General features: G+C 41.4%; 1 protein-coding gene across 2 annotated transcripts in view; it reads right to left on the bottom strand.

Annotated features, from left to right (window-relative positions):
• ATXN10 (ataxin 10) overlaps positions 1 to 13,873 on the bottom strand; it is a 140,929-nt gene that overhangs the window by 20,481 nt on the left and 106,575 nt on the right. For both annotated transcript variants that reach the window (XM_068164991.1, XM_068165001.1), the window contains one exon: positions 6,642 to 6,705. In XM_068164991.1, the coding sequence (XP_068021092.1) occupies positions 6,642 to 6,705 (64 nt within the window). The remainder of the gene's footprint in view (positions 1 to 6,641; positions 6,706 to 13,873) is intronic.

Here is a 13,873-nt window from a genome sequence, read left to right as displayed (position 1 = left end):
TCTGTTATTGTCATATATATAATTTAAAAGAAAAATTCTTCGCCTCTCTACTTCCAAGCTGACTCCAGATTGTTGTTTAGTGGATTTGCTCCTTACCCTTTTTTTTTTCCCTCTCCCTGTTTGGAGGGAGGAGGGGGGGGAGTGGGGAAGAGATTCTCAGCCTTTTCCCTATTTGAGCTTTTAACTCCCAGTTAAGGCTCAAACCACTACAAATGGCAAATCAATTAGGTCTCCTCTGAGCCTCCTCTTCTGCAGGCTAAGCAACCCCAGCTCCCTCAGTCTCTCCTCATAGAGCTTGTGCTCCAAACCTCTCCCCAGCTTTGTTGCCCTTCTCTGGACACCTTCCAGCAAGTCAACATCTTTCCTAAACTGAGAGGCCCAGAACTGGACACAGGACTCAAGGTGTGGCCTAACCTGTGCTGAGTACAGGGGCACAATGATTTCCCTGCTCCTCCTTGCCACACTATTCCTGATACAGGCCAGGACGCCACTGGCCTTCTTGGCCACCTGGGCACACTGCTGGCTTATGTTCAGCGGACTATCAACCAGTACCCCCAGCTCCCTTTCTGCCTGGCCGCTCTCCAGCCACCCTGACTGAAAGTACTAAGTAATACACAAATTAGTTTATGTAAAGTCTTTCCTAAGCACCTTTTCTGTATGATTGGAGTCAACAGTCCTTTGATCAGAACGAGCTGGCCTCCCTCCTTAAGTTTGCCTTAAGCAAGTGGAATTTGCGAAGGGGTCAGAAATGAAGCTGGAAGGAATGGTAAGAGTTTAGGAAGTGGTAGAAGACAAGAAGAAAAAGATTAACTCTTGGTTGATACTAGAGCCTCAGGGGTGAGGAAGATGGTGGCTCAGAGAACAAAATAGAATCTACTTTAATTTTGAGCACCTTTTTAACCCAAATAACCTGAAAGCAGGATTTAGAGTACATTTTTTACTGGTATTACCCTGATAGGCATCTCCAAACCATTCAGCTATTCTGTGGCAGGTTTAATTTATTTGTTTTTAAATATAAGTTACGAAGTATAGCACAATGCTCTCAGTTTTTCAGAAGCAGTACAAGAAACAGAATTTTCAGACCCAGAAATTTATCTCATGAAAGAACCTTTCTTTAAAATAAAGGCAAACAAGTCTGCTTGCATTTTGAAACACCTTTTTTTCTTTTGAACACAGGAGGAAACTTATGTTTGGGACACAGACAATCCAAGATGGAAGATTCAAAGGGTACAGAAAAATGGTAATATGACATCCAACCTTCTCATAAGTTTAACTCTTTGGACCACAAGGTCTACAGTAGACTGCATCTCCCCATTTTCACTCTGTTTGCCTATTCTCACCTAGGACAAAAAACAAATATCTAACAGTTGAAAATCTGGTTTCTTTCAGCATTTCTCTATGGAACCATGCAAAGTTACAGCAGCTCATAATCTAAATATCAAGTCAAATTTGTGGATGACACCAAGTTGGGAGCAGGTGTTGATGAGTTAGAGGGAAGAGAGGCTATGCAGAGGGACCTTGACAGGCTGGACAGATGGGTAGAGTCCAACATGATGGCATTCAACAAGTCCAAGTGCTGGGTGCTGCACTTAGGACACAACAACCCCATGCAGAGCTACAGGCTGGGGTCAGAGTGGCTGGAGAGCTGCCAAACAGAAAGGGACCTGGGGGTACTGGTTGACAGCTGGCTGAATATGAGCCAGCAGTGTGCCCAGGTGGCCAAGAAGGCCAATGGCATCCTGGCCTGCATCAAGAATAGTGTGACCAGCAGGAGCAGGGAAGTCATTGTGCCCCTGTACTCAGCACTGGTTAGGACACACCTTGAGTCCTGTGTCCAGTCGTGGGCCCCTCAGTTTAAAAAGGACATTGAGATTCTTGAACGTGTCCAGAGACGTGCAACGAGGCTGGGGAGAGGCCTTGAGCACAAGCCCTATGAAGAGAGACTGAGGGAGCCGGGATTGTTTAGCCTGGAGAAGAGGAGGCTCAGGGGAGACCTTATTGATGTCTACAATTACCTGAAGGGTGGTTGTAGCCAGGAGGGGGTTGGTCTCTTCTCCCAGTCAACCAGCAACAGAACAAGAGGACACAGACTCTAGCTGTACCAGGGGAAGTTTAGGCTTGAGGTGAGGGAAAAGTTCTTCACAGAGAGAGTTGTTAGCCATTGGAATGGGCAGCCCAGGGAGGTGTTCAAGAGGGGCTTGGACATGGTACTTGGTGCTATGGTCTAGCAGTCATGAGGTCTTGGGTGACAGGTTGGACTTGAAGGTCTTTGAGGTCTTTTCCAACCTTGTTGATTCTATGACTGTATGAAATGACTGCAAGAGATACAGTGAATTTGTTCTTAACTGCCCATAACCACCTTGACATCTGTTACTAACGTGAGTAGTGTTTTTGTTTGGGTTTTTTTGCTATTACTGAAGGAAAAAAATATTTGTTAGTATAAATGTAAATGATACAAGTCTGTCTGAGATATAATTAGACAAGATAACAGTTCTCCCAAACTGGGCATTAAAAGATTAATAGAATAGAACAGAACAGAACAGAATAGAATAGAATAGAATAGAATAGAATAGAATAGAATAGAATAGAATAGACCAGGATGGAAGAGACCTTTGAGATTATCGTATCCAACCCATCATCCAACACCATCTAATCAACTAAACCATGGCACCAAGCACCCCATCAAGTCTCCTCCTAAACACCTCCAGTGATGGTGACTCCACCACTTCCCTGGGCAGCACATTCCAATGGCCAATCACTCTTTCTATGAAGAATTTCTTCCTCACATCCAGCCTAAATCTCCCCTGGCACAGCTTCAGACTGTGTCTTCTTGTTCTGGTGCTGGTTGCCTGGGAGAAGATACTAGCCCCTGCCTGGCTACAACCTCCCTTCAGTAGTTATAGAGAGCAAGAAGGTCTCCCCCGAGCCTCCTCTTCTTCAGGCTAAGTAACCCCAGCTTTCTCAGCCTCTCCTCACAGGGCTTGTGCTTCAAGCTTCAAGCTTGTGCTTCAAGCCTATAAGGCTAAAGCAATGCAAACATGTCAGCTGAACTTCAGCTAGCAATCTTGTAAGTAACCAATCTCCTGATATTTCTGTGCACACCACAGAACTGTTCAGGATCTCAAACGATGCAATTTTAAGGTAATGACAGGTTTATAAAGAAATTTATTTTAGGATAAGAGCAGACCTATTTCCGTTTTCTGTATTCTTCCATACGCTACAAATAAAAAGATTTATCAAAGGATTTATCCTCTTGAAGGTTATAAAGAGCTCTTTTTAACATCTAACATAGCAGTCCAGCTTCCCCTGATGAATTGCATACTTCAGGGAAATTATTATTGTTTTCCTATCCAGGAAAAAAAAACAAAACCAAAACCAAAACCTCTAATATTTTTACCATGAAAGGTACATTTTATTTTGGAAAATTTTGTGCATGTAATCTGGAGGCAGAGCTTTCTTTATAAAATGTAGAAAATGAGCACATTATGTCTGCTTTCAGTGGAAAACAATCCTTAGAGCTTAACTACCTCCAAAACAGACAAATGATCAAACAAAATTGTGCAACTACAAAGACTTTACTAAGAAATCAAAGAAGTTCTTCTATAAAAAGAACATAGATGAAACTTCTTCCAGTCAGGTCTATCCAACTAGAAATCCAAATAACACAGCTTGAAGCCACAAGAACAGGCACCAAAAACAAGACTGTTAGAAGTTTCTGGATGTGAATCCCTAAAGGAACTATGGGTGAAGAACTACACTAAGCCTTCCCCCATAGCTTTCTCCATCACCTTGGCAAGCTGCAGAACCACTGAGTGATCGTATTCAAACTTCAGTAACTCAACACCCAGTTCAAGAGCTGCCTAAATACTTCCTTTTAATTAATCTCCTTTGAAAAGAGAAGAGATACACAATATATTCACTCCCCAGCACAAAGTTACAATGCAGGCAATTTTAGGCTGTTTCAGTGTTAAGCAAATGGGATTTCAAATCTTAGCAACAGCATGGCTCTCATTTACAAGCATTACAAAATATATTTGTGCCACAGGACTGAGAGCAAAGAGAGAGGAGAGAGACAGTTGATTCTCCTCAGAGGAATGTTATACTGAAGGCTTTGTTTGTGGTGTCTAGAAGTAGCAAAATTGATGAAAAGTGGATGAAAATAGAGACAGCTTCAAATTGCATTCTGCTTCTCTCTGTAAGGTGCCAAAAGCCCAGCAGAAGGGGAATGTTAGAGGCAGGAGACAAGGGCAACATTAACTTCAATGTAGTACAAGAACACTTAGGTCAAAATGATAAACAGTAGTAGCCAGAAGCTGTGCTCCAAAAGCTGGTGAAGCAAACTGTCACAGCCCTGTCTGTGCCCAAGCGCTGCTTAATTTTTCATATACTTGAATACTGTATGCTATGAATCAATGGTGAAACTCATATTAAGAGGTATCATTCTGTCTAGTAAGTCTTTAAAACCCAAGTAAACAAAGTTTTATTCTCTGGTAAGTTTATCATAGTATCATAGTATCAGTCAGGGTTGGAAGGGACCACAAGGATCATCTAGTTCCAACCCCCCAGCCATGGGCAGGGACACCCCACACTAGATCAGGCTGGACAGAGCCTCAGCCAGCCTGGGCTTAAACACCTCCAGGGACAGGGCCTCAACCACCTCCCTGGACAACCCATTCCAGGGCTTCACCACTCTCACGGTGAAGAACCTCCTCCGCACCTCCAGCCTGAATCTCCCCACCTCCAGCTTCATTCCATTCCCCCTAGTCCTATCACTACCTGACATCCTGAGAAGTCCCTCCCCAGCCTTCCTGTAGGCCCCCTTCAGATACTGACGGCCACAATAAGGTCACCTCAGAGCCTTCTCTTCTCCAGACTGAACAGCCCCAACTCTTTCAGCCTGTCCTCATAGGAGAGGTGCTCCAGCTCTCTGATCATCCTCGTGGCCCTTCTCTGGACACCTTCCAGCACCTCCATATCCCTCTTGTAATAGGGGCTCCAGAACTGGACACAGTACTCCAGGTGGGGTCTCAGCAGAGCTGAGTAGAGGGGGAGAATCACCTCCCTTGACCTGCTGGCCACACTTCTCCTGATGCAGCCCTGGATCTGATTGGCTTTGCGGGCTGCAAGTGCACATTGAGAGGTCATGTTGAGCTTCTTGTCCACCAGCATACATATAGTACAGCCATAAAATGTCAGCCTGTATCAAAAGGTGTAAGAAGTTCCACGTTGCTCAAAACGCAGTAAAGGCTCCCATGGTGTTTTATCTTCATTTCATCCAAGACTGTAAATTTCAGTTCTACCCTTTGAAGGCCTCAAACTTTAACCTCTTTTACTAACAGCTGAAGTGAAAGATTACTCCTAGAAAGAAATTCTGGAAGTTGTTGCATAGCTGTGCTTTCCAGCAAATACCCATAAATTGGGATCAAAACTCTTGACTAGGTTTACTCAGGGTTGCTCTTCTGCTTAGAGAAATTTAACTTGCTTGGCCCTTCTCAGTACATCCAGTAGTGTGCCTTACCAGAATTAGACTATGTGAAGTAGAACCCTAATACTCCATGCACTGCCAAAAGACACAGTCAGGTCTCCAGCTACAGGAATAGTGATGAATGTGGAAACCTTGCATATCAAGCGACTAAGTGAATAACGCATTGTTCCTCTACCCATCTGGTAACATTTTGCTACCATTTGTCCTTACATGATTTCATCCTTTGAAAGTACAAATACATGTAGATGATATTCTACAGCACAACATTATGAGAATACATAAAATTTTCAGAACCTTTTTGGGGTATTTTATGATACATGTTAAAAAGTGAGCTGCTTCTGACAAATTAAAACACTATTCATGTGTTCAGTATAAGAAAGCTAACACTACTCTAGACAGGAAAGGCAATTGATTTCCAGATGCATACATCAGATACAAGGAGCTCATGATAAGATGGAAGAAAATAATAGCTCACCCACTGAACACATCAGCAGGATACTATGCAGTTCATGAACAGATGGGGAAAATCTGCTTAACAGCTGCTTATCTTCAATAGAAAGTTATTCCCTTCTAACAGCAATCTATCTTGGAAAGTCTCAGCTGTTAAACCTCAGGAAAACAAACAAACAAAACCTTCCCAATTATGAAGCACAATGCCATTTAAATATAAATCTCCTCAACACTTCGGTAAACTGCATCGTTATTTCACTCAGTTATATGCATTTTCATTACAGCTTTATTAGCCTTGTCTCTGTGCTTAAAATAAGTTCTCCAGCCAGATTTTCTAAGCATATAGAATTCATGGGGTGCTTACTGCAGTCTAGATTTCAGCTGAAGCAATAGCTTCAAGATCTGATACAATGACCAAACATGGTCATAGCTCAAATTTCTATCACAGTTAGCTCTATGGATCAACATTCTTAAACCAGTAGTATTTATTATTTTAGGAAACAGATTATAACCACAGTTCAACTTAGAATCATGTTCCTGGAAGTGCATTTATGAGACTGCTCACTTCTGAATCAATCATTTAAATACAACCAAGGAACTCATGAGGTCAGTTAGACTTAACGCTATGCTAGCATGAATATATCAAACCTCAATACCTTTTCTTAAAAGTAACATCCAATAATTAGAATTCTTTTGTAAAGGATACAAGGATTGTTGTCATCAATGCTGCTGTTGTCCAGAATCAAGGGAATGCCATCTAACTCATAAACCTAAATAAAAACACAGAAGTTTAATTCAACAGATCTCAACAATAGTAATGACATTTAATGCAAGCAGACATTAATTTCACATTCTTCCTTCATTTTGCATGTGTTTGAGGTATTTTCTATGCTGTGCTTCTCTCAGTGAGCCACAAAAGCTATGCTTATTCACAGAATAACAGAATTGTCAGGGTTGAAAGGGACCCCAAAGATCATCTAGTCCCAAACCCCTGTCATGGGGAAGGACACTTTCCACTAAATCAGGTTCCCCAGAGCCACATCCATCCTGGCTTTAAAACTCTCCAGGGATGGGGATTCCACCACCTCCTTGGGCAATCTATTCCAGTGTCTCGCCACCCTCATGGTGAAGAACTTCTTCCTAACATCCAATTTAAATCTCCCCTCCACTAGGCTTGAATCCATTCCCCCTAGTCCTATCATTACCCAACACCCTAAAAAGTGCTGAGAGTCTTTTAAATATTCTCATGCTAATCAGTGTGTAATCTCCCACACCAGCAGATGTTGTAAATACTGAGAAACCATCACCCTCTTACACAGATTTATTGGAACTATAGAGCCCAATAGAAAGAGGTGAGTGAATTTTTCCAGAAGTTCTCAGAGTTTTTCCTTTGCTAAGTGGATCTTCTGCAGGGGTCTTCTGCAGGTCTTGGGAAAGGAGTCAATATTGCAGAATCCTCAAATCTCACTTTAAAGAAAGTGAGGAAAAATCTTTGGAAGACACCACACAGCGGCTGGTGTGATACTGGCTGCAATCCATCCGGATTTTGGAAGAAGTTACAGACAGAAACAAAGGGATAGGACCGTTCTGGTGTCTGTTTTGTAAATGCAATTCTTCACACTGGCCTGTGTTACAAAAGACTGCTAAACCTACTCCCCATTTACATTACTGACAACACAGCTAGCCCATAACATGGAACTGCACTGGACTGTATATTAAAATCACAAGATTATTTTATTACGAAGAACTACAATACTGTATTCTGATTTGCACAGAAACAACAAATGAAGCTGCAACCTATACATAGGCCAAAATCTCTATCAGGTGTAAGTTAATTACAAAGGTTACTTAAATTTAAATGAAGCTCTGCTTCAGTTGAGTCAGCACCAAAAATTTTGCCCTAATGCCATTATGTCAGTTTCTAAAATTGTTTTCTAAAAAGCAGAAAACAAAACATTCATCATTCAATTACACATTACACTTACAAGAAAATTCCTTCCCCAGTGACAATCTGATTTCTAAGTTTCTTCTCTTTCTCGATACAGGGAATTTAATGATCTATTTCAATAACTTAAACTAAACAGTAACAGAAGCTCATGTAGGCAGAGGTGCTACATAAAGGCTAAACAAGACCTTATGGAAGTGACCAGTCCAGACTGGCCAGGAACAATAGACTATTTTATTCAGATGCTTTGGGACACATCCTGAAGAAAAAATGTGCTTTTTCTCTTGACAACCAATGAAAATATTCAGACCAAAATTAAAGCTTTGATCCTATCTTACACACTTTACATTTATTGACCAATATATAAATAAGGTCACTAGCATAATTAAGGATGTCTGCCTGAACAGAACTACTTCTGAGAATAGAATAGAATAGAATAGAATAGAATAGAATAGAATAGAATAGAATAGAATAGAATAGAATAGAATAGAATAGAATAGAATAGAATAGAATAGAATTAACCAGGTTGAAAAAGACCTTTGAGTTCATTGAGTCTAACCTAGCATCCAACACTATCTAATCGACTAAACCATGGCACCAAGTGCCCCATCCAGTCTCTTCCTAAACACATCCAACAGGATGGTGACTCCACCACCTCCCTGGGCAGCACATTCCAATGGCCAATCACTCTTTCTGGGAAGAATTTCTTCCTAACATCCAGCCTAAACCTACCCTGGCAAAGCTTGAGACTCTCTCCTCTTGTTCTGATGCTGGCCACCCATGAGAAGAGACCAACCCCCACGTGGTGCCAACCTTCCTTCAGGTAGTTGTAGACACCAATAAGGTCTCCCCTGAGCCTCCTCTTCTCCAGGCTAAGCAACCTCAGCTCCCTCAGCCTCTCCTCATAGCGCTTGTGCTCCAAACCCCTCTTCAACTTTGTTGCCCTTCTCTGAACACATTCCAGCAACTCTACATCTTTCCTAAACCTAGGGGCCCAGAACTGGACACAGGACTCAAGGTGTGGCCTAACCAGTGCAGTGTACAGGGGCAGAATGACCTCCCTGCTCCTGTTGGCCACAGTGTTCCTGATACAGGCCAGGACACCACTGGCCTTCATGGCCATCCAGGCACACTGCTGGCTTATGTTCAGCCTACTATCAACCAGCACCCTTTCTCCCAGTATTTTCTTATGAAGTTCACAGAAATAATTATCATTAATACAATAATTCACAGAAGAGCCAAAGAAAGTATAAATTAGACCTCTTCAGGAATCTTTCCCTCTAATAGCAATGGAGAAGAGGTTAGGGGGAAGTATGCAGATTCTCCAAACATCACCATGCTTGCTGCTGAATCTGTGCATCTAGTAAAATGGAAGTGCAATCTCCAGGTCAGGCAACTATACAGACAATAGCAGATAACCTCCAGAAATAAAAAAAAAAAACAACTCAAAGAATTATTAACATTTTAGGCATTAGAAACATTAGTTTCTAGTCAATGAAGAGAGTGCTTTTATGCAAAAATAACAACTATGCCTTTTGGTAACAACCACTTGAACACAAATTATTCTTCCACCAGAATGTGACTGATTTTCAGTCTTTGATAGAAAGCAGAGTGAAAAATGTGTTTGTTTTAGCCATGAAATGCTTCTGTTTATTAGAAGTTTTGTTTGGTTTAACTACAGATAAGCAAAAGGAAATGCATTCTCACAATTAGAAATGTCCTGGTAATAGTTTGAGTAATCCATGCTGACACTCACTTTTCCCTTTAGATGGTACTGGTAAGTACACTGAAAAGCAGAAAGACAGATTTCTAGTTTAAAACATGGCTGGAGGCAAGAAAGATGTATTCTAGAAATGTGTCAAACCCCAGGACCAAGGAGGAATCATTTATATAGAAAAACTCCAGATATGACATTCATTATACATTGCCAGTTTCCTATCAGAGAAACAGTCTGCCTCCAACAATGTTTAGCTCCAGAATGTTACATTTCAGTTCACAATATAGAACTTAAAAGAAAAATGATTTCTGGGAACAATAAAACTGGCAGATTTCACATTTTTTTTATGGACTTAGCTCTTGTTTTCTTTCCAGTGCTCCTAGTTGCATCACATGGCTAAAAATGCAGAAAACCACACAAGCAGCAGCACATGGTCCATAGGCACAGGTGTGCTGAGCAGTTGCCAAACATCAGCCTTAGCTGATAGTAGATCAGCGATTAAGCTGCCACTATCTGACTTCCCCTCTCAGGATGACTGCTCTGGGTTTCTCATTTACCTATTTGCTGATTTTCCTGAGGCAAAAAGTAGGAGTGTAACAGTATTTCTGATACCCCTATTTCTGTGACAAACTTGATTTAAACTCTCTAGTGGATATAAAAGCTGGAGAAGCTGAAGTAAGGTTAAAGAATGATACAACTGGGATGGCCTAAAGAATGTGTTAAGGTGGCAGAAAACAAACCTTTTGACCAGGGCTGTGGGCAACCTGATCTAGTTGAGGACACCCCTGCTTACTGCAGAGGGGGGTTGGACTAGATGACCTTTGGAGGTCACTTCCAACCCAGACCATTCTATGATTCTATCAGTAGCAGCAAAAAAAGCACATCAAGGGCAGTAATCATTCTCCTTGGTACTCATTAGACAGGGACTGAACCCATGCCAAGTGAAGACAGGTTAAAGGAATTGTTTTTAGAGAGAGGACTTTGGAAGAGTGTGATAGGAGCCTCTCCCATAACTAACTTGCCCTGTCTACTAAGAAAACAGAGCTGATCTCCTGACTTGGGTTCACAGTAGTTTAAATGCTGCACTGAAAAAACATTTTCATGCAAATGACACTGAGAAGGTTGTGTGTGGATACACAGGAAATAATTTATTGGGAGGATATGAAACAGATTGGCCACAGACACTGTGGGCTCCCCATCTTGGAGCTCTTCAAGAACTGTCTACAAAAGGACTGAGCAACATGCTCAGAATCCAGCTTTAAGTAGGCAATTGGACATAGAATAGAATAGAATAGAATAGAATAGAATAGAATAGAATAGAATAGAATAGAATAGAATAGAATAGAATAGAATAGAATAGAATAGAATAGAATAGAATAGACCAGAGCAGGTTGGAAGAGACCTCTGAGATCATCGAGTCCAACCTAGCATCCAACACTATCTAATCAACTAAACCATGATCTCCTGAGAAGACCCCTTCAGCCTAAATGACTGTGCAAGTCTAAGACTATTCCACCTTGCTTCAACAAAAATAAAAGGGCTAAGACCGAGGGAAGAACACATCATAGTTTCATAGTTTCATTCAGGGTTGGAAGGGACCACACGGATCATCTAGTTCCAACCCTCCTGCCATGGGCAGGGACACCCCACACTAGATTCAAGACCAGATTTCTCTATCCTAATGCAACATTTTCTTGATTAGAAAGATGGAAATTTGCCAGAAACAACTTATCAGAGTATCTGACAAAGGGTAAAAGTTCTAGAAAATTTATTTCTTGCCCATTGGTGGAATAATCCTGCATAACTGCCAAGCTCTCATGACAGAGAAATCTTAATTTGTACAGTACTCTTGCACTGTTTTACTGTTTGCTACAGTAAAAGGTAAGAATTGTGCACAATCCAATATACTAAAGAATCACCTGAGCTGATTGTGAAAACAATTAAAGCAATTAGTAAAAGTGAGGTCTAAACCCCACGTTTTATAAAAGAAAATAAAATGTAAAAATCAAAGAGGGAGAGCATAAACAACATAGTTAACCGACAGGAAAAGCTTACTAGTGAACACAGGAACCTTCCATCATTTTCTAGTGAAAAAGGATGTTCACATTGCACAATCATAAAGTATTTTTGCCAGTAATGGTTAGTCAAGCACTGCAATACAGTAAAACATGAATCCCAAAGACTCCTGGAGCAGCCTTCAACATTCCAAGTGTCCACAAATCCCTGACAAATCCTAACTATGAATACTCTATCCCTGCTCTGTAGAGGTGTATGGCTATGACCCTTTGAACCTCTCTGAAGTCTGCATGACTTTCTCAGACAGAAAAATCATAATAGAATAAACCACACCAAAGTAAAGCGATCCAATGAAATGCATGTTGGGGATTCAATGACGGTCATTGGTCATCACTGAAGATATGCTCAAGTCTTACTCTTTCTGAATGTATGACATAAGGACTACAAAATGACTACACAATGAGAAACACATCCTTCAGGCCATGCCACCAAAGGGGCTGACCATCAGAATTCAATTTTCCCCCCAAGTTCTGCTCAACATCTGGGCAGAATCCAGCATTAGGCTCACAAACTGGGTCCTCTGCAACTGTGCTGGTAGGGAAGAAGGTTATTTCAGTTATTTTCATTTGTGAGTCTCAGGTTTGGGATTTCTTGTTTGTTTTTTTTCCAAACAGCTGAAGTGATGGGAGATACACAGGACATTCTACTTGAAAGAACAAAAGGACACTTTAGTCCCTTAACGCTAGTGGATTCCTAGGTCTACTGCAGACTGCAGGCACTTTGGCTTAGAATAGAGGCAGCTGTGGCTTGCGGCAATCAAGTCTATTATTGGAGTACACCACATCCTGCAGATCTACCAAAATACTTGTGGATAGAAGCTCCTTTCTCCAGGATATCACAGTAAACTTGCTTAGCTAATCTGAGAGCTCCTTGCACCAGCATGAATCACTTTTGAGATCAGAGAGAGCTCTTTATGCCCATTTCAGACATGGTAGTGTCCCCAGTATACTCTTCCACCTACCACAACATTTAGGTATGCATATATATAACATTTGAATGTTTGACCTTGAAAAATCATGGCAACAAAACTTGTGGCTCCTGCTACATTAATTTCAAATATCTTCTCCCACTTTTAGCATTATTTCCCAGTGTAATGTGAGGTCTATTTCAGCTCTCTCAAAAGAGGTGACCCTTGCTTCTTTCTGGGATTTAAAAAAACAAGAAACAAAACAAATCTTAGAAGCTAAAAGAGGCAATCTTTTAGATGTTCTAAAAGTCTCCTATGAGAATTGGTTTAGATATGATGGCTTTGCCCTTACTGAAAGGGAAGGGGAGAGAACACGAAGGTACCAAGCACATAATCAGAACTGAGCCAAAACAAACAGAAGCTAGAGCATCCAGCTACTAGGAGAGGGTAACAAGCCATCTTAGTTATGAGTAATTTTTTCCTTTAGTCTTTCCAAGAGCAAAACAGAGGAGTTTCCAGCCATTGAGATGATAACATAAACACTTGAGAATTCAGAATGGGTTCCCACAAGAGAGAATAACACAATTGCTTCATTTGCTTGTTAAACAATTCAGCTTTTATCATCCACCTATTTACAGTTCCTGAAACAGAAGCCACTTTTCAGTAACAAAAGCTGCTATGAGGAGAAGGCTCTTAGTTATTTTTAGGTTTAGGACTGCTACTTAACAAGGCTAAAGTAAGGTCCAACACAAGAAGGAGTTCACTTGAAATACATAATATTTGATAGTGTGGTCTTTACCTATCCTGGCAAGTGCATTAAGAGAAAACAATACTGCTACGCATCATCCAGTATGCTGCCCTTTAGAATCATAGAATCAACAAGGTTGGAAAAGACCTCAAAGATCATCAAGTCTAAAGTGTCACCCAACACCTCATGACTACTAAACCATGGCACCAAGTGCCACATCCAATCCCCTCTTGAACACGTCCAGGGATGGTGACTCCACCACCTCCCTGGGAAGCTCATTCCAATGGCTAACTCATCTCTCAGTGAAGAACTTTCTCCTCACCTCCAGCCTAAACTTCCCCTGGCACAGCTTGAGACTGTGTCCTCTTGTTCTGGTGCTGGTTGCCTGGGAGAAGAGACCAACCCCTTCCCGGCTACAACCATCCTTCAGGTAGTTGTAGATAGCAATAAGGTCTCCCCTGAGCCTCCTCTTCTCCAGGCTAAACAATCCCAGCTCCCTCAGCCTCTCCTCATAGGAGAGTTGTATCAGTTAGATTTGTACAAAC

The sequence above is a fragment of the Melanerpes formicivorus genome, unplaced genomic scaffold (assembly GCF_026170545.1).
Source record: "Melanerpes formicivorus ecotype bairdi unplaced genomic scaffold, bMelFor1.0.p_v2 SCAF_3, whole genome shotgun sequence".
NCBI lineage: Eukaryota > Metazoa > Chordata > Aves > Piciformes > Picidae > Melanerpes > Melanerpes formicivorus.
Note: the sequence above shows the minus strand (reverse complement) of the source record. Positions and strands in the feature narration are given on the sequence as shown.